Raw genomic sequence first — 26,723 nt, 5'->3', positions numbered from 1 at the left:
AAAATATATACTTGTACAGTACTTTAATATTTAAAAAAATTTGGTCATATGTGCGGGTAGATGCAACTCGCTTAAGTTGGAAGTACAATAACTCTAACCCCAACATTTACTTCAATATTTGAGCCTCAAATATTTTCCTTGAATTACATTTTTAATAATAGGAGCTCACTGTAATTCACAACATATCTACAAGTGTTCAAACACATTTATTGGCACAAACTAATTCACATGGACATTTAAAAATGCTTCAGACAGGCAGAACAAACACGTCTATGGTAAAATTGGGCCAGCAGTTACTGCACAGATAGATGCCATTGAGCTTGCACCAATTCTTAGGAACTAAAAATCCAATCAGACATCCTTTTTAACTATCACCTTGCAAATGGTTTACTTTTAGCAAGAAAACCAGTTCTCTTTTAAATTCTATAATTGTTGTCCTCTACCCCTGGCAAATGCTACACTTGCTACATAAAGAATGTTCTTCACATCACTTGATTATTTTGTCATTCACATCATTTGTTATTCTCAGATCTTGAACCTTTCACTAAAGGAGATTTTTTCTCCATTTACTGTTTGAAACCTTCATGGTTTTAAATACCTTCGTAAATCTCCCGATAACCACATGTTTCAAGCAGGACAAATTTAATCATTCCACAATGCCTTGGTCTTAGAATCAATGGAGTATATCCCCTGTACACTCTCTCAAGCTTTTATTTCCTGCACTTAGAGGGGGATAACATCAATTGTGGTTAAGGTAGTGCTTTATAAACATTCCTTATTACTTTTGTTCTTGTATTCTACACCTCCATTTGTGAAGGATCTTATTTGCATATTAAATCACATTTTTTAGTGGAATACAAAAAACTTATATACATTCCCTATACAATGTCAAAGCCAGTTTTCATGTCACATCATCACATGATACTATTTACATGCCATGAAGCACAGAAAGGACACCCCTTACATCAAAGCTTGGTCTGCCTATTCACTGCAACAGAACTTTCCCCATCCATCTTGGACTTCACCATACCACTGGATCCAGGAGGGGATATCAAGAGGGTGGGTCTGGACCTGTGCAACCCCATCTCACCTAAATCCATTCACAGTTACTTTGTGAGGAGTGGGGTATCCTCATATCAAAGCCCACAAACTGACTGAAAGGAACCATCATCATTCTATGGCAGTGGTTCCCAACCTTTTTCTTCCAACTCACATACCACTTTAAGTATTCCCTATGACAGAGGTGCTTTGTGATTAGTAAAGGATTGCTTAAGGTGGTAGGGGTGGGTGGAAAGAAATAAAATTGAAAACCACTGTTTTAATCATGCCTAATTGACTTGTTAGGTGCACAGTTTCATAACTCCAAAGGAAATGGGCCAATGACAACTTTTCTCAAGCAAAATATTTCAGTAACAATTGGGTCTAGAGCAGTGGTTCTCAACCTTCCCTTCCCACTCACATCCCACCTTAAGCAATCTCTTTCTAATCACAGAGCACCAATGACAGAGAATACTTTAAAAAGTGGGATGTGAGTGGGAAGAAAAAGGTTGGGAACCACTGTTCTATGGGATGGATAGCCAGAATACTATTTAAATGACAGAGACTGCAGGCACTAAAGCAGATGTGAAATAGCATGATGGGACCTTTTATATCCATCTGAAAAGATAGGTGGGGTCTTTGTTTAAACTCTCATCCAAACAGCAACAGCTTGACAGTCCAGCACTCATGAAGAATCTCAGTCTGACACCAAGCCATTACTTAGTCTCTGGCACAGAACTTCACATCATACCCATCTGCCAAGAAAGAACCAAGGGACAGCAAGATCATCTTGCATCCATTCACAAAGTAACAGACTTCCATCAAGCAGAAACCTCCCCATTCACAGCAGTCAAAGTACACAGCAATCCAGTTGTCCCTCCAAGGACATTGCCATTCATCAACCTCCTGATGAATCTTCTACCTCAACATTACTGCTTGAACTTTCACCCTACTTTTTGATATCCACAAGTCTACCCATTCAGGATATATATTTTTTTAAACATGTTTCATACTTAACCATTCACAGATTTCGAAGACGAAGGACCTTCAGCATTTACCAGCCCACACACAAAAAACAAATTCACCACATTTCAATCTCAAATGCCGGTTTCTAAGGGAACACACAAGTTTGGAGAGGACATTAAAAAGTCGACCGGAAGGCCCCATTGATGAAGAGCTTCTGCTGTGCAGAATGAATGAGCTCCGGCCGAGCTCACCAGTCCTTTTTGCCCAAACCGGGCGTAATTTGGCAGCTGAACTCAACGGGCGACCCTGAACAAAGAAGGCGACCCAATGGCCGCACACTTACTTCCCCGGCGACCTCTTCCCCCGACCGCTCAACTCCCGGCGCCTCGCGGATCTTTTCAAAACGGGCCGTTGCAAAAACCCATTCGCCATTGGCTGAAATCTCCGCCGTCCGCTTCAATCTGATTGGGAGGCGCCGCGGGTGATGTCAGCGCGTTTATTTAAAGGAGGACCTCGTGCTCGCCCGCTTCAATCTGATTGGGAGGCGCTGCGGGTGATGTAAGCGCGTTTATTTAAATGAGGATCGCGAGCTCGGCTCTTGGCTGCCCGGGCGGTGCGTGTCGGGATTCCCCTCCCGTTTAGTAGGCCTCCACCTTTCAAACGGTGCGTGGAAAGATACAGCATTTTATTTTATTATTTATGCATTTTGAAGCAAAATATATGTGAAATCGGATCTAATACTAGATTTCAGTAATAAAATGGATTGGCGATGTTTTAAATGATCGCGTTCTTGAACAACCTTTCATTATCGTGACCAAGGAGGATCATTGGGATTGACAACCAGTTATTTTAAAAGTAATAATTGATTTGAAATTGGGGGACGAGCGGATTAACTGTTGTTGTCCAGTCCGTGGGTTTTCAGCAACACACCGCCTTGGTTACCTGTGAACTTCTGAAGAGGCCGCAGTTTTAACGAGCAGCTCGATTATGTGAACAACTTCACGGCAGCCCTCAAACGATTAGAATTCACTAGTTGTTTCCAACCCCTTCCCTAACCTTCCACACACCCCTTCCCTAATTAGCCACCTTCTAAAATAAAACATGCTTCGGGGATCTATCAATCCTCGTCCTTTAGTTAGACTCGTGCGGGTTTTCGTTCAGCCACGCCGACGTTGCTTCCCGATCAGCCCCTCCTTCCACATCAGCCTCAGTGGCTGGAATCGTCGGGCTCCTGTCCGAAATGTTGCCCTCTCAGCACTTTACCGTGCTGAGGTTCCAGAGACCCTGACAACGACGATCCACTCGGAAACGAGCTCCGCCATAAAAACTCCACCCCGTGAACTGTGTTTGCACAAGCCCGTGATGGCCAAAGAGACGATTGAACACTTGTCACCGAAGTCAGGGCAGGTGAGTCCAAATTTTGGGTTGGGGTGCTGGAAAAGCTCATCGTCAAACGTGATGCTTACAGTTGATTCCCTTTAATATTTTACTGTGGCTCATGATAAACAGATATTTCAGCCCAATAATGAGCTTGTTCTATGCTCAATAGAAGGTTGATACTTATAGTACATGAACTGTATTCAATGAGTTATGATTAATGGATTGAAAGTAACAAAAACTTGAATTCGAAAGCTGATGAGGAATGATTAATTTTTTTCCATAATCTTTTCTGTGTTTTTACGAATAACTTGCATTTATGTGCATGTTAAGAATCATCTCCAAAGGTTGTTCAGCAGGTTAGGTAGCATGTGGAAATATATTTTTATTTATAATTACTTTTTAGCTTGTTAACCTAGTATTGGAACCAGCTAATGTTGAGGATTTCTTAATGTTTAAGCAAATATAGTATTGAAGAAAAACACTGAGCTTTGAACTTTTTTTAAAGATTGAGATGAATTATTTTGTTTGTTTTAAAGGGAGCCAGGAGTTGAGAGGAATAGGTGGAAAAGTTAAGTTGAAGCTAAGATCTACTCACCTATGATCATGCTATGGGGCCACAAGCCTGCTCCTATAATCCTATAAACTTATGTTCTGCAAGATTAATAGAAACAAAATAGGGTAAATTTGACACAGAACTCTGCTGTAGATAACAAAGGTGTACACAATACTGTGTCCCGAGAAGTTCTCTCTTTCCAAGTCTCACCAACACGTTTTCTGTTGGCACTATATAAAGCGTGTCAAGATGGGAATGGGAAACCTAATCATTTTAAACTCATTATTAAATGCGTATGATTGTTATGTGCATGTTAGAAGGATGAGGTGCTGTTCATCTGCTTACATTGATCATTGTGTTGACAAGATAGAGATTATCCAATGCAAAATAGAAAATTTAAGTTACAAAGATTTGGAAGCATTATCACACAATGTACATGAAGTCTCAGTGCAGGCAGTGGATGTTTAGAAGATAATGGGCAATTGCATTCCAGGCTGGCATTTTAATTCACTTTATTTTATATGTTTATGTTGATGCCAAGAAACATAAGAGGAGCAAGTTGCTTTAAATGTTGAACATATTTTGATTTAAAAACTATTCGTGTTTTACCTTTATAGGCACTTCTCACAAAATAGCGGTTAGCCTAGTGAAAGTAATGTTTACAAAATCTGGTGTTCTTTCAATTGTGCATATGTAAACAATTCTTATCAACTTTTTAAATGGCTTTCTCTATTCTTATAATGGAAGTGAAAAATATAAACTTCTTTATGCATTGCAACTCTTGCAGGTAATGGAAAATTAAAGTTGTACCATATAAGACAGGCAATATAAATAAGTGTATCGTAATTTATAATTTCAGAATAAAGCTAATGCCTCCATCCTGATGGAGGGTCTCAACCCATATGCCTCCACAAATGCTGCTTGACCTGCTGTGTTGCTCCAGCAGTTTGTTTCTATTGTTTCTATTTGCTCCAGATTTTTGACTTTCATGTCATGTAGTAAAATAGAAAAAATACAAAATTTGTTTTAGTCAACAAAGATTTGCTATCATGCAGATATTGCCCAGTGCCTCTTGAAGAAAGAGAACCAAAAGAGAGTCCCTTCAGAGTCACTGAGAGTCTGTGGATTCATCCATAGCCTCTGCAGTCGCACTGACCAAACCATTTGCAACCCGAGCTCCAGATCCAAATTTCTGATGCGATCAGGAGGCTCTCAGTGCCCTCGGCACCCTCTCACATCTTGGTTATGATACCTGGTCCCTTCAGTCTTGAAGCCAGTCTCCAGCAGCTTGGTGCGAATCTCTTCACAGCATTTTCCAGCAGCCCACAGCCCGTGTGTGTTCCTTGCCTCGCGTAATCAACAGTCTGTTCTTTTGCCTCCAAGTCCCTTGCCGGTCCACCAGCATGGACACCATCCTGTTGGTTATCTCTGCTTCTCCTTCTTAAATGGGTGGGGGCGTTCTCTCTGTTTTCTGTTGCCCTCGTGGCTGCTGCCAAATATAGGGTCTGAACCCAAGATGGTGGTGCCTGTGGTTACAGGATTTTAAAATAAATCACTACGGGCTCTTTTGGCAGGCTATTTAAAGCCTGTCCAGAGCTGACGGCATTCGGACTGGGTGGTTGGACCCTGCAGGGGAGTGCCGTGTCTCCACTCTTTGCTTTCCACAGTTCTGCACCACCAGCCACACTGCTGTTATAGTAGTTCTGGCAGTGCTGCCATTTTTCAGGATCTGCAGTCTTTTGTGTCTGCATTACTTTTGTATAATCTTCATTCAGTTGTCTTAGACCACCTAGGTTTCAAGATTCAAGTTTATTTGACTCAAAATACCTAGTAGAGTGAAAAAAGTTATTTTTGCTAACGTTCATATAGCTATGTAAAGAGTATAGGATTTCAATGAGACATCAATCATAACGGTGCCCTATAAGAGTGTACTAACCTGCCTTACTGACTATTGACCAGTAGTACTTGCATCAACAGTGATTAAGTATTTTACTCGAGCTCCTATCTGAGTGGAGACGCAGATACATTCCAGTTTGCCTATCATAGTTCTAGGTCTGTGGTGGATGCCATCTCACTGGCTCTACACAAAGCCCTGGAACACCTGGACAGCAAAGATGCATACATCAGGATGCTTTTTATCGACTGCATTTTGGCATTTAACACCATCATCCCCTCAAAACTGATCAGCAACTCCAAGACCTGGGAATTGGATCATGGATTTCCTTACCTCCATACCACAATCAGTGAAGAGTTGTAAGAACATCTCCTCCACAACCTCCATAGGTACTGGAGCTCAACACGGCTGTGTTCTTACGCCTTTCTCTACTCACTGGCTTAGTACAACAATGAAACTTCCACAAATTTGCTTACGATCCCATGGTAGTGGGTTGTATAAAGGAAGGAGATCAGTCAGCACACAGGATAGAGATTGAAAACTTGGCTGAATGGTTCAACAACCTTGTAGTCAAGGGTAAGAAGTAAGACACAAACATCTGCAACTCTGGTTGAAGTAAAAACAAAGCTGGTTAACTCAGCAGGTCAAGCAGTGTCCTTTATATAGCAAAGATAAAAATACATAACTGACATTTTGGGCTTGAGGTATGAGAGCCTTTGCACTCAATGTCACCAAAACTAAGGAGGTGATTGTTGACTTCAGGAAGGAAAAAAAAACAGATATGCAATCCATTGATCATTGGGAGCTCAGAGGTGGAGAGGGTGAGCAAATTTTAAGTTATTGGGAGTCACTATCTCGGAGGATCTTTCCTGGATCCAACACACTAATGGCATCATGAAGAAAGCACATCTGCACCTCTGCTTCCTCGGGAGTTTGAAAATGTTTGGTATGACACCAGAAATCCTGGCAAATTTATACAGAGGTGTGGTGGAAAATATGTTGACTGGCTGCATCACAGTCTGGTATGGGGACACCTGAGCGTAAAGGCCTCCAAAAAGTAGTGGACACTGCCCAGGACATCACAGGCAAAACCCTCCCCCCTATTGAGTTGGAGGGCAGCACCAATCATCAAGGACCCACACCACCCAACACACACTCTGTTCTCGCTGCTGCCATCAGGAAAGAGATATAGTTGGCACAGGACTCACACAACCAGGTTCAGGAACAGCTGCTACCCCACCACCATCAAACTCCTCAATGACCATCTCAATCAGGGATTCATTTAAAGACTCATGCACTTTATTGATTCTTGTTTGTTCTCTCTGTATTGCACAGTTTGTTTATATTAATGATCTCTTTACAGTTCTTTGGTGTTAACATGTTTTACAATGTGTACAGTTTTATTTTTGCACTACCCAATAGTGATAATTCTGCTGTGCCCACAAGAGAGAATCTCAGGGTTGTATGTGATGTCTTGTATGTACTCTAACAGTAAATCTGAAAAGAAAGCTTAAGTGCTCAGCAGGAGCACTGAAAGGACTGCTATGGGGTTCATTCAGGAATCTGATGGCTACTTGGAAGAATTTCTTTAAGCCTGTTGGTGAGTGATTTCACACTCTGAAGCTTCTCCCTGATGGGAGGAAGGAAAAAGTGATATGCTCAGTGAGAAATGAGTCTTTTTGTCTGCCTTTCCTGGGCAGGAGGAGATGTGGAGGAATCCATGGAGGGAAAAGGGGAGTTTTCATTAGGTTCTGAGCTGCATTCATAACCTTCTGGAGCTTCTTCTGATAGTAACTCAAGGAGTCATTGACAAGGTAACCTGAGCACTCAAAAGAAGGACATGTGGTCACATAGAAAATCAGCAAACTCTGGAGACTACATCTGTGATCAGAATTGTACTTGGGTTGTTTGAGTTGTGATTTTAAATTATTTTGTTGCATGCTCCTTTTACTTGACTCACAATAATTCCAAATATTTTGTTTTAAGTCATAGACTTATACTGCATAGAAACAGGGCCTATGGTTTCTGTCTATGCTGACTATCAAGTGCCTATCGATATTGATCCTATTCATCACCATTTGACTTGTAACCAACTGTAGATTGGTGATGAATCTAGGAATGCTGTCTCAGTGATGTGAGGGGTTTCTATCACTTTGTCAAGCAATGTGTTCCAGATTGCACTTACCTTTTGGGTGGAAGAAATTAAGACTCCAATCCCCTTTTACTCCTCACCTTAAACATATGACCTCTGGTCTTGGACATTTCTGCATTATCTATGCTTGTAATTTTGTGTACCTTTATCAGGTTCTCCTTTAATCTCCTCTGATCCTTGGAAAGCAATCTTTGCCTTGTCCAGTCTCTTCAACTGAACCAATCCATCCTTGGCAATATCCTGATAAATCCTCTCTGAATTCTCTCCAGTGCAATCATGTCGATCCTTTTGCGTGGCAATCAGAGCTATACACATTATTGCATTTGTGGCCAGAACAAGGTTTTATGAAGTTGTACCAAGACCTCTCTGCTCTTGTACTCTTTGCCCTGATTAATGAAACCAAGCATCCTGGGTGTCTTGTTCACCATCCACTCTATCTTTGCTGCCACCTTTTGGGACCGTTGGATGTACAGTGAGATCACTTTGTTCCTCAATTATCCTTGGAGCCTTACCATTTATGTAATGTGCCCTACACTTGAGGTCCTTCAAAATGAATCACCTATTGACTTTTTTTTTTACATGGTTCCAATACTATTTTTAGAAAGTAAATTAAAGAATATTGCAAAGTTGTGCCTTTTTAAATTTAAAATGATACTGTAATTTAAAATGATAGCATAATTTGGATAAAATTTTGGAAGTAATTTTGGAAAATATTTGTGCTTAAAACTGTGAATTGGAATTTTAAATTAATATTATTATTACAGGGAAGTTTTACACTGTTCAGTCTATTCGTATTATGAGCATGTTAAGTTTGTTTAGTATCTCCAAATATATACAAACTTTCCTTTCTCCTCCCTTCAGCTGGCTTTCTGCATGAAGTTATTATAAAGCTAATGTTTTATTTTAAAAGGTGTGTATGATTTGACATTTGATAAATTTGATATTCATAAATATTATGTTTAGGAATAAAGGATAGAAGTTGTGCTAGAAATAAAGGTAGTAGCAATTGGTCTAGGTCCAAACGAATTATGCATGTGTGAAAATTCTGGGTTGACCCCTATAGTTTAAAAGAGACAACACAACATTCATCAATAGGGAAGGAGAGACTGTTCAAAATTGTAACCTGATGGTCTGGAACAGAATATGGTATGCATCAGTAAAGTTTCCCCAAAGAGAGGAACAAAGTTGATCAAAAGACCAACACATGTTGTTGTTATTGCACAGTATTGATCAGCAAAATGTCATTAATTTGGTGGAGTAAAGGCTGGGCAAAGAAAGTTGAAAGAAGCATTTGGTTATGGATGAAAAATTATTTTAGTGAAAGATGATTTGGGGCAAATGTGAAGAGGGTAAAAGAAATGAGGAGCAAAGTTTAAGGCAGAATGAATCTAATTTAATTCATTGGCTGCAAAATAGAGCATGGAACAGTATAGCACATGAACAGGCTCTTTGGACCCCTGAGTTTGCACCAAACATGACGTCCGAAGGAAACTGTTCTCTGCTGCTTGCACACAATGCATTATCACCCACCCCCCCCCCCCCCCCCCAACACACCACTGTTTCCTGCATATTCTCAGTGCTTTTGATGCAGGTTGAGAATGAATGACTAGGACAGTAATGTAATCTAAGGAGTAAAGCATAATCTTATAAATAATAAACCAAAACAGCGATGGGCAATGTGCAGTCTAGATTTGTTGGTTTATTCAGTATACATCAACATGGCTTAGGAGTGTTGGGCGATGTAGTAGAGTAGTTTGGGATGGGTTGCCATATGTCCAGTATGCCACCCTCTGTGCAATTGGGAGTCCATTTTAATAATTTTGTTTTTCTGTTGGTCTTGGTACTAAAGGTCATTGAAGCTGAATGTCCTTCAAATATTTTGCACATTGTGTATTCTTGTACTTGGCAACAGACCAAGACTGGAACACTTTTTATGTAGTTGAAATCACAATTCAGAGTTCAGATTTATTGTCAAGAGTACAAACATGACATCACATACAACCCTGAGATTTTTTTTTCCTGCAGGCAAGGCAGAATGATCACTTGTTGGTAGTGCAAAAAAAAATCTGTACTCAATGTACACATATTAAGTAAATAAAGAAATATAAACAAACTGTCCAATATGTAGAGTGAAAAAATCAATAAAGTGCAAAAGTAAGAGTCCTTAAATGAGGCCCTGATTGAGTTTGTTCTTGGACTTGTTTTTTTCACTTTTGTTAGTCAATGGAGTGAAAATTCTAATCATTGTTGAACCTGGCCTATTGGAGGGAATACAGTTTTACTGATTGTCCAGTTTTGTTTTTGGATTTTATTGTTTGTCATCCTGGTCTAAAGAATCAGGATTATTCAAAGAATGTTTTGTTGGATGCTGGCCTATTGGAGCACCAGTAGCTCAGTGGTTAGTGCACTGGTCTTGTAAACCAGGGGTTGTGAATTAGTTCCTTGCTGGAGCCTCATATCTGTGAGGGGTGCTTGACAAAGTGGTGACTGTTTTCCTTACAGTTGATAAAGTCTAAGGATTTCAGGTATGTTACAGTCTAAATGTAGTATTCTTTCTTTCTTTGGCTTGGCTTCGCGGACGAAGATTTATGGAGGGGGTAAAAGTCCACGTCAGCTGCAGGCTCGTTTGTGGCTGACAAGTCCGATGCGGGACAGGCAGACGCGGTTGCAGCGGCTGCAGGGGAAAATTGGTTGGTTGGGGTTGGGTGTTGGGTTTTTCCTCCTTTGCCTTTTGTCAGTGAGGTGGGCTCTGCGGTCTTCTTCAAAGGAGGTTGCTGCCCGCCAAACTGTGAGGCGCCAAGATGCATGGTTTGAGGCGATATCAGCCCACTGGCGGTGGTCAATGTGGGAGGCACCAAGAGATTTCTTTAAGCAGTCCTTGTACCTTTTCTTTGGTGCACCTCTGTCACGGTGGCCAGTGGAGAGCTCGCCATATAACACGATCTTGGGAAGGCGATGGTCCTCCATTCCGGAGACGTGACCCATCCAGCGCAGCTGGATCTTCAGCAGCGTGGACTTGATGCTGTCGACCTCTGCCATCTCGAGTACTTCGACGTTAGGGATGAAAGCGCTCCAATGGATGTTGAGGATGGAGCGGAGACAACGCTGGTGGAAGCGTTCTAGGAGTATTACGTGACAATAATGTTACCTTTACAATGTATTATCACCTATCACCCAAGTGGTGCACTCTACCCACGATTTGCTGAACGACTTCTCTGATGTTTAATATTGAACTTTGCTTTTTTTCTAGATTGTCTCTCTGAGAGGAAAATGTGAAAACTAGTTATTTTGAAGTTGGAATGGTCTTATTACAGTATTGCAATAACTGGAAATAAATTAACTTAACACAAAATGATCATGCAGGTGTAATTGCAAGTATTTTTGTTGGGATCGAATCATGTGGAGATAAGATGACCATGATTATGGAAATAAGTTTTTTGATCGGTCATTACCATTCTTGGACACTAGTGGGCACAGAAAATGTATTTATTGTCAGGCTAGTAAATATTAACTATTAAGATAGTAACTTCATTAGTGAGAATATTTTTTTTTTGTTTGGAATATTTGTGCAGTATCTACAGTATATCCCACGTATCTACTAATGCCAGTTTTATTTTTGGCCCTCAGTTGGACTTTATTGTCTAGAAATAAATCTTGTAAATTTATTCTGGCAAGCTTTTAATGTAAACTCAGTGGTGTAAAAATTTGCAAATCTAACCAAAAACTTTTGTTATGTATAATCTTTGAGCCAATAGAGTAAAACATGAAAGTCTGTATTTTTATCTTTGCTATATAAAGTTTTCTGTTTGATCTGCTGAGTTTATCTAGCATTGTATTTTTGTTTTTGTTTTATCTTTCAGCCAATTCTGTGGCACCACAATGTCCAGAAGGAGCATTTAGTGAATATATGGTGACAAATTATGCTGGTGTTAATTTTCTTAAGCTAAGATGTAATTCTTCGACAAAATGCCTGCCTCTACTATTTTAGTTTTCCCTTATTTTTGTCTCTGTAAAGTTTTTTTTCTTTGAATCTGAAACTATTTTTGAGTTGGTATTCCCATAGGTCAATATTTTGTTTCCTTTTAATTTGGGAAATCATTAACTCAAGTGCACATGAATGCACTTCTAATTTTTAATAAATTATAACTGATTAATTCAAGTACTGCAGTAAGTAAGTGGCATTGTGATTTTTCAAATAACTGTTTTGCATTGTAAATTGTTTCTGCAGTGTGCAGTGCATATAGTTTATAAGAAAAGTAACTAAGTATGATTTTTAAGATTAATTTATACAGGTTTATTGATAATGCATTTGAATTTTAGAATATAATTTTGAAGGCAGAACGTGCTTATCATAGTTTTTTTTTTAAATTTTGTTTACTTTGAAATGACCATGAAGAACTCTTCACTGAATACAGACACAGGAAGTTGTTTAATGTTGTGAGAAAATTGTTAAGGGGGGAGGGGTGTGTCAAGATGGCGTAGAAGAAAGATGTGTATTCCACCTTTCCCCAGCTGGATTACTAAATACCCAGTTTTTAAAAAGCACAAAAGTGGTTAAAAATAATATTTACAGTTGTTTAAATAACAGTGATTTATGATGGCATCTAATATGAAAAAAATTTAAACCTCAACTTCAGAAAAAAATACCATACAAAGATGCAGAAGAATTGAGGCCTACCTGCATAGCTGAATCCACGGAGTCGTCATTGGGAGTCTCCAAGCCTCGGAGGACTCCAGCCGTTCGAGTTTGACTCTGGCGCTGATCCTGTCTCCGCAAGATGGCGCCGACACCTTGGTGAGCTCTGCTGTTGCCGATCCGCGTTCATGTGAAGCCGTGCGCGCAGGCAGCACGGCCGACAAGGGAAACTGTGACCTCGCTGGTCTGCCCGATGGAACGCAGTGTAGCGTCGGAGGACGCTCCTGCGCGTCCAACGGCTTTGCCTGGCCTGTGTGGGGCATCCCAGGTCTGAGAATTGCTGGATAAAGTATGAGCTGTGGGGAAGCCCGAACGCTGGCATCCCAAAGAGGTCGGGATGCCGGCGTCGGGTGTCCAGACCCGCAGCAATTCAGCTAAAGGACCTACAATGACTGAGGAAGAAGAGGAACTAACCTTACCTGAGGAATTTGTCCAGGGGGAGAAGCCTGTGGTTAAAGGAGGTAGATCTCAAAGTGGAGGTGGAATCTGGAATGGATTCAGTGTTTACTGTTTTGGAAGGGATTGCTTGTCAAATGCATAATATGATAAAACAAATATCAACTCAAGTGAATCAAGGATTTATGGAGATTAAAATAAAAATGAATACCCTGTGTGATGAATGTCAACTGTGAAACAGGAAATTCCTGTAGTTAAGAGTGATATTAATAGATGTATAAAATCAGTTGATTCTGTGCAAGATAATTTTAAGAAAAATGAAACAGCCTTTTCTGAGTGTCAAAATCAGGTAGAACGTAATATGGAAAAACTGGAAGGTTCTTTTGTAGATTGGGGGGATTCAAAAAAGAGATTTTAATGAAGAAGATTGATTCATTGGAAAATCAAAGCTGAAGGAATAATGTGAAAATAATTGGTCTTCCAGAGGACATTGAAGGTGCTGATCCTATAAATTTTTTTAAACACTGGATCCCAGAGGTGCTGGGTAAAGAGCTTTTTCCTGAAGGCTTGGAACTGGATAGGGCTCACAGAGCTCTGAGAAGAAAACCACTTCCAGGACAAACATCGAGGGCAGTCTTGGTTCGTTGTTTAAAATATCAAGATAGAGAAATGATTTTGCGTATGGCAGTACAGAAAGCACGGCAGAATCAGTCTCCATTAATGGTTCAAAATAACAGTGTTCTTTTATGCCGATTTGAGCCAAGAGGTTATTAGAAGACGACGAGAATTTAATACGGCCAAAGATGTTGCGTGGTGAAAAGGCTACAAGTTTGCTTTCCGTTATCCTGCAATTTTGAAGGTTTTTTTAATGGAAATTTTCAATCTCAATTCTTTGAAAATGATCATGTTGCTTTGGTTTTTGCTAATTCTTTGCCGAAATTGCGAAGAAATGGGCATTCTCCACCGTTGTCTCCTAAGAGGAGGGGAAATGTACATGGGTATAGAAAGAAAGAAGAGTTGTCACAAAGTCTTCTTGATGTTGAAGATCCGGAGCAATCGTTGGGATTGGAATCATTGGGCTGAATATCTGGACTATATTTTATTGTGTTTGATTAAATAAAAAATATGTATCTGGCTGGGTGGGGGGGGGGGGTAGATGACACTGAAAACTTTGATAGTCATCTGCCGCTAGTGGGTTTACCACACCCAGATTTTTAGGGTATTACTACCTTTGGGTGGTTTCTTTTGTATTTTTCTGTTATTTAAAAAAAAAATTTTGAGGGTTTTTTTTGGAAGAATTATAGAGGGGAGCATTATTTTATAGTGTATAAATATATTAGTAGTTAAAAAAGATGTCTAAATTGAATTTTGCAACTTTTAATGTTCAGGGATTAAATAATCCAATTAAGAGAAAGAGAATATTGGCTTATATTAAAAAAAAAGAAAATTGATATTGCTTTTTTTTTTACAAGAAACACATTTGACTGAAAAAGAACATTTGAAATTGAAAAGAGATTGGGTTGGTCAAGTTTTTTTTCTTCTTTTAATTCTAAGGCAAGAGGAGTAGTGATTTTGATTCATAAAAATTTACCATTTGAATTGGAATCTTCAATATGCTGGCAGAGTATTAAGAGTGAACTGTAAAATTTTTGCTGAATCTTGGACTTTGCTGAATCTTTATGCCCCTAATATAGATGATGAGCAGTTTATTTCAGAAGCTTTTCTATTGTTAACTCAAGCTAATGAAAATGTCTTAGTTGGTGGTGATTTTAATTGCGTTTTGGACCCTTTATTGGATAGAAATCCATAAAGTATAAGGAAATCAAGGATGGCAACACAAATTAATGCATTAATGAAAGATTTAAATTAGGTGGATATTTGGAGAAAAGTTAATCCTACAGAGAAAGATTTTTCTTTTTATTCTTCACGACATGATTCCTTTTCTACAATTGATTTATTTTTGGTATCAGAGTATTAAGAGCTGAATATAAAAGTAGAGTTACATCAGATCATTCATTATTACTTTTTTCTTGTGTACATCCGTTGTTTAGATGGAGGTTTAATGCAGTGTTATTGAAAAAAAACAGAGTTTGTGTTACTTTTGTTAAAGAACATATCTTTATTTTTGACCAAGAATGTTAATTCTGTGGATAGTCATTTTGTAATATGGGATGCTTTAAAAGCATATTTGAGGGGGAAGATTATTGGTTATTCTTCGAAAATTAAGAAACAATATATGGCAGAAAGTTTAGAGTTTGAAAATAAGATTGTTGAGTTACAGAAAGATTTTCAGAAAGATGCAACAGAAGATTTTAAAAAGTTGCATTAGCGAGGTTGAAACTACGTTATAATACTTTATAAACTTGTCAGTTTGAGCATTTAATTAATTGATCTAAACAACATTATTATGAGTTGGGGGAAAGAGCTCATAAGGTATTTGCTTGGCAATTGAAAGCTGAACAAACATCTCAGATTATTAATCCTGTTAAGAAGAATTCAAAAGTTACTTACAAACCTCAGGAAATTAGTGACCAGTTTTATTCATTTTATTTAAAATTATATACTTCAGAGGGGAAACAGGATAATGGTTCTATTGACTCTTACTTATCTAAATTAAAGTTATCGTATTAGATGGAAATGAGGTTCAGGAATTGGAATCTTCATTTATGGATTTTGAAATTAAGGAAATGCCTAATGGAAAGTCCCCAGGGGATGATGGATTCCCTGTGGAATTTTATAAATTTTTTATGACGATTTCTCTAATGTATTTGGAGAAGTGTTGAATCAAATTACTGAAGATCAGAAGTTACCAGAATCATGTTCAAATGCTTTAATAACTGTCATTCCAAAAAAAGATAGAGATCCTTTAAAAGTGTTTTTATATGGACCCATTTCTTTATTAAATGTAGATTTTAAAATTATAGCAAAGGTATTAGCTAATAGACTTGCTAAATATTTACCTAAATTGGTACATCTTGATCAAACAGGTTTTATTAAGAATAGAAATGCTTCAGACAATATATTTTGATTAATTACTTTGGTCAACGCATATCAAAAGCAACCTAACCATCCTATAGTGTTTGCATTAGATGCAGAAAAAGCTTTTGATAGGGTTGAGTGGGATTTTTTATTTAAAGTGTTAGAGAAATTTAAATTGGGCCCTTTTATTGGTTGGGTTAAGGCTTTATATATGAACCCGTTTGCGAGGGTGGTGACAAATGGACAGATTTCTTTACCATTTAAATTGACTCTTTCAACTCGACAGGGTTTTCACCAGCCTTATTTGCATTGGTTATTGAACCGTTAGCTCAGGCTATTAGACAAATTGAAGAAATTAGAGGGATGAGGGTTAAGAATGAAGAATATGAAATTAACTTATTTGCGGACGACGTGTTGGCATATTTGATGGAACCGGAACGGTCGTTGAAACAATTGCAAGATTGTTTGCTGAAATTTGGAGAATTATCGAGATATAAAGTTAATTGGGATAAAAGTAAAATTTTACCAGTTGGAGTGGGAGATTATTCTGAATTTAGAATAATAACAAAATTAAGATGGACAAGTAAAATTAAATATTTAGGTGTGTTTATGGATACAAATTATCAATCATTATATCAATTAAATTATGTACATATATTCTGATTAAAGCAGATTTGATTAAGTGGAAAGTTCTTCCATTAACTTTGATTTGTCAGGTTAATTGTATCAAAATGAATATTTTTCCTCAAATTCAATATTTATTTCAGTCTCTACCTTGTTTAATTTCTAAGGGCTTTTTTCAAGATTTGAATAAAGCAGTGCAAATTTTTATGGAAAGGTAAATTAGCTCAAGTGGTGTTGAATAGACTTACATGGAAGTATGCATTGGGCGGACTACAGTTACCACATTTTCAAAATTATTATCAAGTGGCCCAATTGAAGTTTGTTAGTAGATTGATGGATTTAGATCAGCCTCCCAGCTGGGCTAAAGTGGAGATGGCGTGTATTTCTAGGGTTGAAATACATGAATTTATATTTCATTAGAATTTGATTTTGTTACACCAATATGATACGCTGATATTGAAATGTTTGTTAAAGATTTGGTTTAAAAAATGTGTTAGGATCGAAAGATAAATTATCAATTTTAACTCCATTGTATAATAATCAGCTTATTCCTTTTTCAATGTTTATTAATTATTTAAAGATTTGGGATTCTAAAGGTATAAAGACAGTACAAGATTGTTTTGTAGAGGGGCAATTTCTTTTAATCAATTGAGAGAAAGATTTGATATAACTGCAAATTCTTTGCGTATTATCAACTTAGAGCTTTGATAAAAGATAATTATGGTAGAGAGATGATTTTACTTACTTTGTCGAGATTTGAATCTTTGATTTCCTCTATACCAAAAAAGGGTTATATTTCAGTTATGTATAATTTGTTACAAGTTAGTATGGATAAGACAGATTGGGAGAAATCTAAACTTAAATGGGAGAGTGATTTAGTATTTAATTTTTCCAAAGATGATTAGGCGAATATGTGTCAGGGCAATGTAATTAAATTGACTAATGTAAGATATGGAATGGTTAATTATAATTTTTTACATCAATTATATTTGACCCCGGAAAATTTAAAAAAAAAAATAGGTTTGATAATTCGGATTCTTGTTTTAGATGTGGCTCATGTATTGGGACTTTTTTTTTACATGCTATTTGGACTTGTGTTAAAGTTCAATCATTTTGGCAAGGAATTAAAATAGTTTTGGAGAAGTTGTATAATTTTATATTACCATTAGATCCAACGATTTTTTTTGTTGGGAAATTTGTCTTCGTTAAGGGGAATGTGAATGGATAATATTCAAATTGCTTTTGTACGTTTGGTGTTATTGGTAGTGCGTAAATGTGTTGCTAGTACTTTGAAAGATGATACTGAGATTAATACATCATGTTGGCATAATGAATTGAAAGCATGTTGTTATGGAAAAAAATACTTAAAATTTACATGATAATCTTCTTTTGTTAGTAAGTGGTCTCCATATTTGAAATATATATATTTAGATATACTTTGAAATGTTATTAACATTTATAATATTTTCTTTTTATATATATAATCTATTTTTTTTTTGCTCCCCTTAAGGGAGTTGGCTGTAGGGGTAGGAGGGTGGGATGGGTGTTAATGCAAATTCTTTTTTTTTTAATTATTTCTATACTGTATGTTATGTTTTATTATCTTTTAAATAAAGTTTGGGGAAAAAAAAGAAATAAATTTGTTAAAGATGCAAACAAAAAAGCCATAGTTACACATCCTTTACATGAAAGAAGATTATCTGAGGTGTATTTGCTCTTGTTCCCTCCTTTTCCTACCCAAAACATATTTGCCTAATGTCTCTGGGCAATGCACCAAATATCAAAAACACCAGGTGTTTCATTACAATTTCATTTTGAATATTGGAACTAAATATTCCTTTCTCATTAAAACCCCATAAACTAATTTGATGATTCAATAGTTGCAACAGCCATTTTGCAAAGTGGTATTTAATATGGCAATTTTATAAAGTTTGAAGAAGGGAAACTGATTGCCAGCCATCATTTTAAAATAATATTTCAAGTTCCTCCTGAAGTGCTTGATTGTGTTCATTTTTTTTGTATATAACCAACTTGTAGCAGTCAATTTTTTTCTTCTGCAAAGAGTTTGTCTGAATGAGTCAGCACACTGAGTCATATCCAGCACAGGATAGAGAAATGCTGGACAAGTTAATTGGAGACTGCTTAATTAAGCCAGAATTCTGAGCTTAGTTAGTCCGATTGACAGGCTGCAGATGTTTTTTTTTAAACAATTACCATAATTATTACATACACCTCTGTACCTTATCCATTTCATTAACTCCGAAGATACTAACATAAAAGGATTATGTATTGAAGCGTACATATGTTGAAAGTTATGTTGTATAAATCTATTGAGGTTTAATTCTAGATGTTGTCCACATATTGTATTAAAATTATTTCCTAATTATCAAGCAAAATGACAGTCAACAGAAAAATTATTTTAAAAGTGAACTTGACATCAGTATCATTGTTTTATTATGCAAAAAGGGAATATGAAGAAGAATAGATCATAAAACATGACAGCACAGTACTGGCCCTTTAGCCCTTGCTGTTGTGCTGATCCATCTGTTCCTTTAAAAAAAAGTACTAAACCCTCCCTACCCTATAATCCTGAAAGTTCCTGTGATCTTTTGCCACTTATGAACAGTTAACAGGAATGGAACCTTCTCTTAACTTAAAAATAGTTTGGATGTGTTAATAAAGTAAAGTTGCTGGAAAAAAAAGAGCACAATCTGACTTTTCTGAAACGTGTTAACTGAAATCCTTAGCACCTCTATCATAATCCCATAACCACAAGGAATGCAATGAAAACAATTAAAAACCCAATGCTGGAGAAATTAGCATGTCAACAGTGTCCTTTGTGATAGAGTATATAGATAGATAGAGAGAGATTGAGAGAGAGATATCTATAGATATGGATATGATTTTTGGAGATAAATTGGGAAAGGATTGTTAGAGTAGGTCACATACAAACACTTTAGAACAGATCTTATTTAAAATACTGGTGCTCTGCCCCATGGTAGACATATTGGTGCCAGAGCTTTTGCAAGAGCTTTTGAAGAGTGCTCAAGTACTTTACTAATAGGTTGTTGGTTATAAAAGGCAACAGATGAAAGGGCATGTCTAGGAGAGAACTTGCTCTTCTGAGAGGGTCATGTGGTTTTGCAAGCAGAAAGAGTCAAAGAGGCTTTCTCTCAGCGAGTCTCACACACACACACACACACACACACACACACACACACACACACACACACACACACACACTCTCTCTCCAATGTTACAGACATCAACTGAGATTGGAACAGGACAAGCTGGCAAGCTTATGGAAAGCCCTCTTGTAAGATGGCCTGATCAAAGCCCTTGTGGTTCATGCAAAAGGAGAGGACTGGCTGTCTAATGTTTCACTTGGAATAAGAGAAACAAAAAGAAACTCTGTGGTGACCTGAAAGAAAGAAGTTATCATCTGGAGAACCCAGAAGGCGCAAGTTTTGTCAGCAAGACACTGAAGTGGCTGATTAAAAAGGAACAACAAATCTCTCTCTGAAAACTGACAAGAACCTTCCTGAGCGGTAAACATTTACCTGTCAAGCGCCAAAGCCTGGTGGAATTCATAAATGCTAAATTCTGTGCACAGTATAAGTGAACTTGGAGGAATGAGAAGTGAGATTGGATTGTGAACCAAAGAACTTTACTGAACTTATACACACATTACATACACGTGCGCTTAGAATTAGAAGGGGGTTAAGTAAATCAATAGAGATAAGTTAAAGTTTGATTCTATTTCCATGTTTAAAGATAATTAAAAGCAACTTTTGTTTAAGTAACCATTTGTCTTGGTGAATATCTATTGCAGCTGGGTTTTGGGATCCTCTGGACTCATAACACCTTTCTTTCGCAAAGATAAAGATGCAAAAGCAATGTTTTGGGCTTGAACCCTGCATTAAAGTATGAACAAAATGTAGGCAAGTGCCATGTATCTTGATCTTTGCTACATAACGTACACTGTTTAACCTGCTGAGTTTCTCCAGCATTGTTTTTACTTCAGTTGCAATTACTGCAGATTGTGTTACAATATGAGCTATGTATATGGTAGTAAATTCCATTTGACGCTGATTGTCATGCAGACCAATGCAAGATCATGACAAAGTATGGCTGCTCTGAAAAGTTAATCACTATGGTCCAACAATGCTATGGTACGATACCAAGATTAATAATGATGGAGGGTCTTCAGACCTTATTTATATTCACTAGTGGTGTGAAACAAGACTGTGTGCTTGTTGTTTAACCTCAGTTCATGAAGTAGCTGCTTTGGTACTCTTGTCACCATTTATTATGATGCATCTTACAATTACCCTTGGTAGCACTCTCTCAAGATTGATCAATATTGATGAAGTCAGAAACTGTGTAGCAATGCAGGTCAAGCATCATCCATGGGTAGAAAAGGATAACCAATGTTTTACGCCTGGGCCATGTGTATACTGCAAGGCTTGTTTAATTGGCTCAGGCCCAAAACATTGGTTACTCTATACTTCTTGTGGATGCTCTGTGACTTACTGAGTTTCTCCAGCACCTTAGTGTATTGCACTTGACCTTAGCATCTGCATATTTTATTTTTTAACTGAAAAGCAAAAGCCACCTTTGCTTTTAGAATACTGGGAAATATGGGAACAAAGAAGAATCTGGCTGAATAGCAAGTTGAGGGTGTCATATACACCTGACTTTGTCTAAGACATGGACAGTGTCTCCACAAATTCAGGTCCTTGTTGAGGCAAGGCTGCCTTTGGAGTCATTAGGCAGGAATTTGAGGGTGGGGGGGAGGGATATTTTCAGGTAATGGGCAGTTGAAAGGTAAGACAGTTTTAAAAGTAAGGTAGCAAAAGTTCAAGCACAGCATGTTCCTATTTCAGTGAAGGGCAAGGCTGGAAAATTTAGGTTACTCTGGTGGACAAGGAATAATAGGACTCTAGTCAGGAAAATAGAGGCAGACCTGGAGTCTGTTGTAGAATAGAAAGTCCAATGGATACAAGCACATAGAACATGGAAGTGCCCATTTAAGGTGGACAGGATGGTGAAGGTGTTTGGCACACTTGGCTTCATTGGGTGGGATATTGAGTACAAAAGTTGGGAACTCATGATACAGCTGTACAAAGAACATTTGGAGTATGGTGTAGTTCAGGTTGCTGTGCTACAGGAAGGCTATCAATAAGTTGGAAGGGGTACAAAGGAGATTGACTAGGATATTGTTGGTACTGGAGGGGCCAAGTAAAGGGGAGAGATTAGACGTGCTGGTATGTAGGAAGCTTCGCGGTGACCTTGTGAACATTTGTATGATTACGAGGGAAATTGATAAAGTTGTTTTCGCAGAGTAGAAATTCTACATTTGTTGGGAATTGATTTAAAGTGAGAGGGAAGAGGCCCAAGAGGCACTTGAAGAGAAACTTTTCACACAAAAGATGATCTGTATCTTAATGAACTGCCAAAGGAAATTGTAAAAATGGGAACAGTTACAACGTTCAAAAAACATTTGAACAGATAGAAGGATAGGAAAAGCTAGGAAGGATATAGACTAAATACAGGCAAATGGAGCGAGTCCTGAATGCCATTCTGGTCAGCATGGGTGAGTTGAGCCAAAGGGCCTGTTCCATGTTGTATGCTTCTATTTCGATGAGTGTATAGCTGACACATCAGACACATTAACCACTTCCACATGTCCTGAAACAGAAAATAGTTCTCATTGAATGGCAAGCAAGATTCCAGACTCAAATTCTGTCCCAGGCAGACCTTCCAAGCATCTACACACTGCTGTAAGAATCACAGGTCAGATGTGCAAGACGTGCCAGAAGAATGTCTGAAGATGAGAGTACCAAAGCAGCTATTTCATGAAGTGAGGTTAAACATCAGTTATGTGGTAGATTGAACATTTTGGATTCTCTTGAAAGAGTTTCGACATTGACGTACACCATTGGAAACAACAGCATTGGATTGTATTGTTTGGCATTCTTGCATAAAATGCAGTGCTCATTTATGTAGGATGTTAGAAGGGAGGAAGCAAAGAGGTAAAGAGAATCTTGAAAATCAAATACCACTGATGCTGCAGCATCACACACCTTTGTCACCTTCTGAAAGGAACCTTTGAACCAAAATTAGTCCCATCAGTCTCTTTTGTACACATTACAGCACCTGAAGCTGAGATGTCATAATCTTGCTCAATAACGACTGGTGTGTTTGATTAAGAATAAACACAGTTTCAAACTGAGTGTCCATAACTGTTGAGCAGACAAAGAATTGCTGGAGGAACTTGGCAGGTCAGACAATGTCCATGGATAAATATGGTCAGCTCACATTTTGGGCTTGAACACTCTTATCAAGACCATGGTCACTGAATGATTGTTGTAGTTAGGTTTCACCATTCAATATGGTGCCCAAAAACAAGGAGGAGAAGTGCTGGTGAAGAAGGAATGTGTTGCATAGTCATGGAGAATGAATCCCGAATGATGGTTAGATAAACAATAAATTGAGAAAAATATCTAACCAATTCTAATTTAAAGATAAAGTGCTGCCGAACCTAATGAGTTGTACACCAAAGTGGAAATTTAGTTTTAATGGGGTAAAAATAATGGTAGTGGTCAATCTATGATAACATTGAATACAGTAACTGAAACCAGAATATTCATTTCTGCCACTCTTGTGCAAAGTTATTAGCGTTCAGAATGCTGAAAAACGTAGGTGTTACATTCTTTGTGTTAAGTTAATCAAGTACTATGTGAAGGTGAATTGGTATTCAGTGTGATTGATTATAGAATTGTAAAGAAAGCGGTTCCTTTGAAATCCTAACTCCAAGAAGAAGCTGTTTTGCTATATATTGATGGAGATAGAAAAAAGTTAAGTCAAAATCAAAGTTCAAATTTATTATCAGAGTATATGCATGACATCGCATAAAACCCGGAGATATTTTTCTGGTGGGCCAGGCAGAATTTCTAGTTATTAGTAATTGTAAACTGCACTATGAGAGAAATGTAAACAAACTGACTCTGCAAATACAGGAAATAAATATTCAGTAATAAATATTGATCAAAGTAAGTGTCCTTAAATGAGTCTCTGAGTGTTGTTTAAGAGTCTGGTTGAGAGTGGCAACTATTCCTGAACCTGGAGGTAAAAGTCCTGTGGCACCTGTGCTTCTTTCCTGATGTCAGCAGTGAGAAAAAGCATGTTTTAGATGGTGTGGATCCTTGATGATTGCTGCTGCTCTCTAATGGCAATGTTTCACTTTTTTTTCAATGGTGGGGAAAGTTTTGCATGTGATGTCCTGGGCTTTGCGCTCAAGAGGTATTCGTGCTTCCATACCAGGTTCTGATGTGCTGATCAGCAGCACATTTTCCACTACACATCTGTAGAGGTTTCCTAAGGTTTCTGATGACAGTGTGAACCTCTGCAAACTCCTTAGTAAGTAGAGGTGCTGATGTACTTTCTTCACGACAGCATTAGTATAAAGGTCCAGGCAAGGTCCTCCAAGATGGTGACTCCCAGGAATTTATATTTGCTCACTCTTTCCACCTCTGATTCGCTCAATGATCATTTAATTGTACACCTCTAGTTTTCATTTCCTAAAGTTTGTCAGCTGCAAAGACTGCTGGTGATTTGTTGAACATGGAGGCTAGTAACTGGTTTGGGGTAAAGAGGAAAGGTTTAGAGCAAAAATGCAGGAAATGGGGAGAACACAGTTACACAGCATCGAAGCAGGTGCTTCAGCCCAATATGTCTGTGCCAACTAAATTGTCTCAGATCTCTCTAAACCTTTTCTATCCACAATCCTGTCTAAAAGTCTTTTTAACATTGCAATTATGATGGCCTTATTGTTTCTTCTGGTAGCTTGTTCCATTTACTTTCCACCCTGTATGTGGGGAAAATTTCAATATTGTCTGCTGCAATTGACTCTTCAGTGAAAGCATAGGTGAGGTCTGAAACTTTCAGTGCTCAAGTGGTCTTGCTTCTTTCCTCATCGGCCTGTTTTCTTGCTTGAGGCACTGTTTCCGAATCATGAGGTCCAATATTGTAATATTGGAAAAATAATTTAGCATGTATTCAGCCATGCCATATTTTCAGGCCATATGGGAACTTGTGATATGTTTTCAACTTTGCCCTACAAGAACTATTGAAGCAGAGAAAATGAACCAAGGCAATTTTATATTTTGGGCTCTGTGTAATTATCTGAGCCTACCATGCAGGTTTGTTTACTTCTTAGCCACCCCTTCAGTACTGAAGTATTAAGTAACTGTCAGTATCAAAACCAACAGTATCCATTTTGGGCAAATTGACACCAACTTCTGTCAAAGATATAAAACTTAGTTGAGTTCCTTTTAATGCATTAAGCTCCCAAAAATGCTTTTCAAGAATGTTATTCAGTAATGGGATGCAGATGTTCTTGCAAGGCTGATGTATATTATCCATTCCTAATTACTCCCTGATCTGGATGGTCTGATTCAGAGGGCGATAGTCAATCCTATTGGTGGATCTGGAGTAAGACATAGGCAGACATAACATAATGGTATATTTCCTTCTTGACAATCATTAAAGTTATTTGTGGTTAATTTGGTATTATCAATGCAAAGGTTTTTTTAATGTTGTCATATTTGCCTTTATTTCTCAATCTGTTAATCAGAACAATATTATTATTGTTCTTTTGGGAGTAAATGGTGAAACAGGAACATGTGATCATCTAAATGAATCCAGTCCGTTGTGCATTGCTAGGGACCCAACTACCAGTACCAGCCTGTGCAGCCTATGTTTACTCTGTTTAAAGTGGAAGCTATGGGATAGGCAACATTACAGATCTTGCTTTCCATTATTTTGGGTCATGCACTAACAAAAGTTTGCAAATTACCAATGGTCAAAATATAAATATTCTCTTGTGAAAAGAGAATATTCTCTTGTAAAAGCAATACTGATTTAAAAAGAAAATTTTAAATTCTATCTGCTACAGTAGTTCATTCTCCTTTCTTTCAAATCAAAATGGCCTGGGAATAGTTTGCATCATTTTTTGACCATCAATGGTCAATTGGGGTCTGCTTGGAGATATTCAGCTTTGGAAGTGTGATGATGTTAAACCATTAAAATTAGTGCACCCTGTGGGTATGAAACAGTCATTTTACTGCCTTTGATTCTTTCTCATATTTCTGAATAGAATCTGGGTTATGGATTGGATTGTTCTACCAGAACCAGTTTTGTTTAAACTTTACAGAAAAAGTTTTTTTTTTGAATGATTCAAATCCCTTGCATTTACTTTTTGTTCCAAAATTTGTTCCATGCAAGTTTAAAATGAAAATAAGATTCCTCTTCAGATAGGATCACACTCCCTCAAGAAATCCATAATCTGAGTGAAATCACAATTTGTACATGTGCAAGCAGTGATTTTTGTGGTTTTCTTGTAACTAATGCACAAAATGTATTGAGATCTATTATTCCAAAAATACTGTGTGCTGGTACTGTATCCTATTAATAGATTATCCAAATTCTTAGTTGCCAGAAATCCACTGTGTGTAATTTTAATATCCACCACCTAAACTATCAGTTTGCATATATTGATGTGGTCAATCAATCTACCTGCAATGATCAGAATATGATAACTTGCCACGACTCTTGACCCATTGGGCAACATTTGTCCACCAGAGGGCTGTGAAGTTACAGAACGTTGATAAATACAAATTTTAACACTTCTTGTATAACTTCTGCTCCTTCAAGGAAGCCAGTAACCATAAACATCCCTTGAACTCCAGGACAGAGTGATTTTTATCATGACTTTAGTGTCAGGTCACCTCAAAACAATTTGTTAGCTTCAAGATCAGTGGGACTACTTAAATCGGGTCAGCGTTAAGTAGTCCCCTTTGGTTCAGTTCACTCCATCAGTGATCTGAGCATCTTGTTAGGGAAATGACATGTCTTCAATTCCACTTACCATGGTGTAGTTCAGTGATTTAATGGTATTCTGCCAGTCTGGTTTTTGTTGGAAGCATATAACATGCATACTACGGAAATCTCTCCAAGGGCAGTTCTAATTAACTCTTGATAA

General features: G+C 37.7%; 2 protein-coding genes across 7 annotated transcripts in view; one reads left to right on the top strand and one right to left on the bottom strand.

Annotated features, from left to right (window-relative positions):
• Positions 1-2,453, bottom strand: part of kif18a (kinesin family member 18A) — a 103,325-nt gene extending 100,872 nt beyond the window's left edge. For 3 of the 5 annotated variants that reach the window (XR_011347114.1, XR_011347115.1, XM_069905168.1), the window contains exon 1: positions 2,348-2,453. Coding sequence is in view for 2 of the 5 variants with exons in the window: in XM_069905168.1 (XP_069761269.1) it covers positions 2,348-2,436 (89 nt within the window). In the remaining 3 variants the exon portion in view is untranslated. Of the gene's footprint in view, positions 1-598; positions 694-2,056; positions 2,306-2,347 lie in introns of those variants that run through there. The other 2 variants (XM_069905196.1, XM_069905178.1) reach the window with 2 other exon arrangements.
• A 100-nt stretch (positions 2,454-2,553) lies between these two features.
• The window catches only part of mettl15 (methyltransferase 15, mitochondrial 12S rRNA N4-cytidine), a 72,011-nt gene continuing 47,841 nt past the window's right edge, over positions 2,554-26,723 (top strand). Inside the window, exon 1 of one of the 2 annotated variants that reach the window (XM_069905157.1) lies at positions 2,554-3,411. In XM_069905157.1, coding sequence (XP_069761258.1) covers positions 3,106-3,411 — 306 coding nt within the window. In that variant the 5' untranslated portion in view covers positions 2,554-3,105. The remainder of the gene's footprint in view (positions 3,412-26,723) is intronic. The other variant, XM_069905147.1, reaches the window with a different exon arrangement.

This window comes from Narcine bancroftii, chromosome 1 (genome assembly GCF_036971445.1).
Source record: "Narcine bancroftii isolate sNarBan1 chromosome 1, sNarBan1.hap1, whole genome shotgun sequence".
Taxonomy (NCBI): Eukaryota; Metazoa; Chordata; class Chondrichthyes; order Torpediniformes; family Narcinidae; genus Narcine; species Narcine bancroftii.
This window is presented reverse-complemented; position numbering and strand designations above follow the sequence as displayed.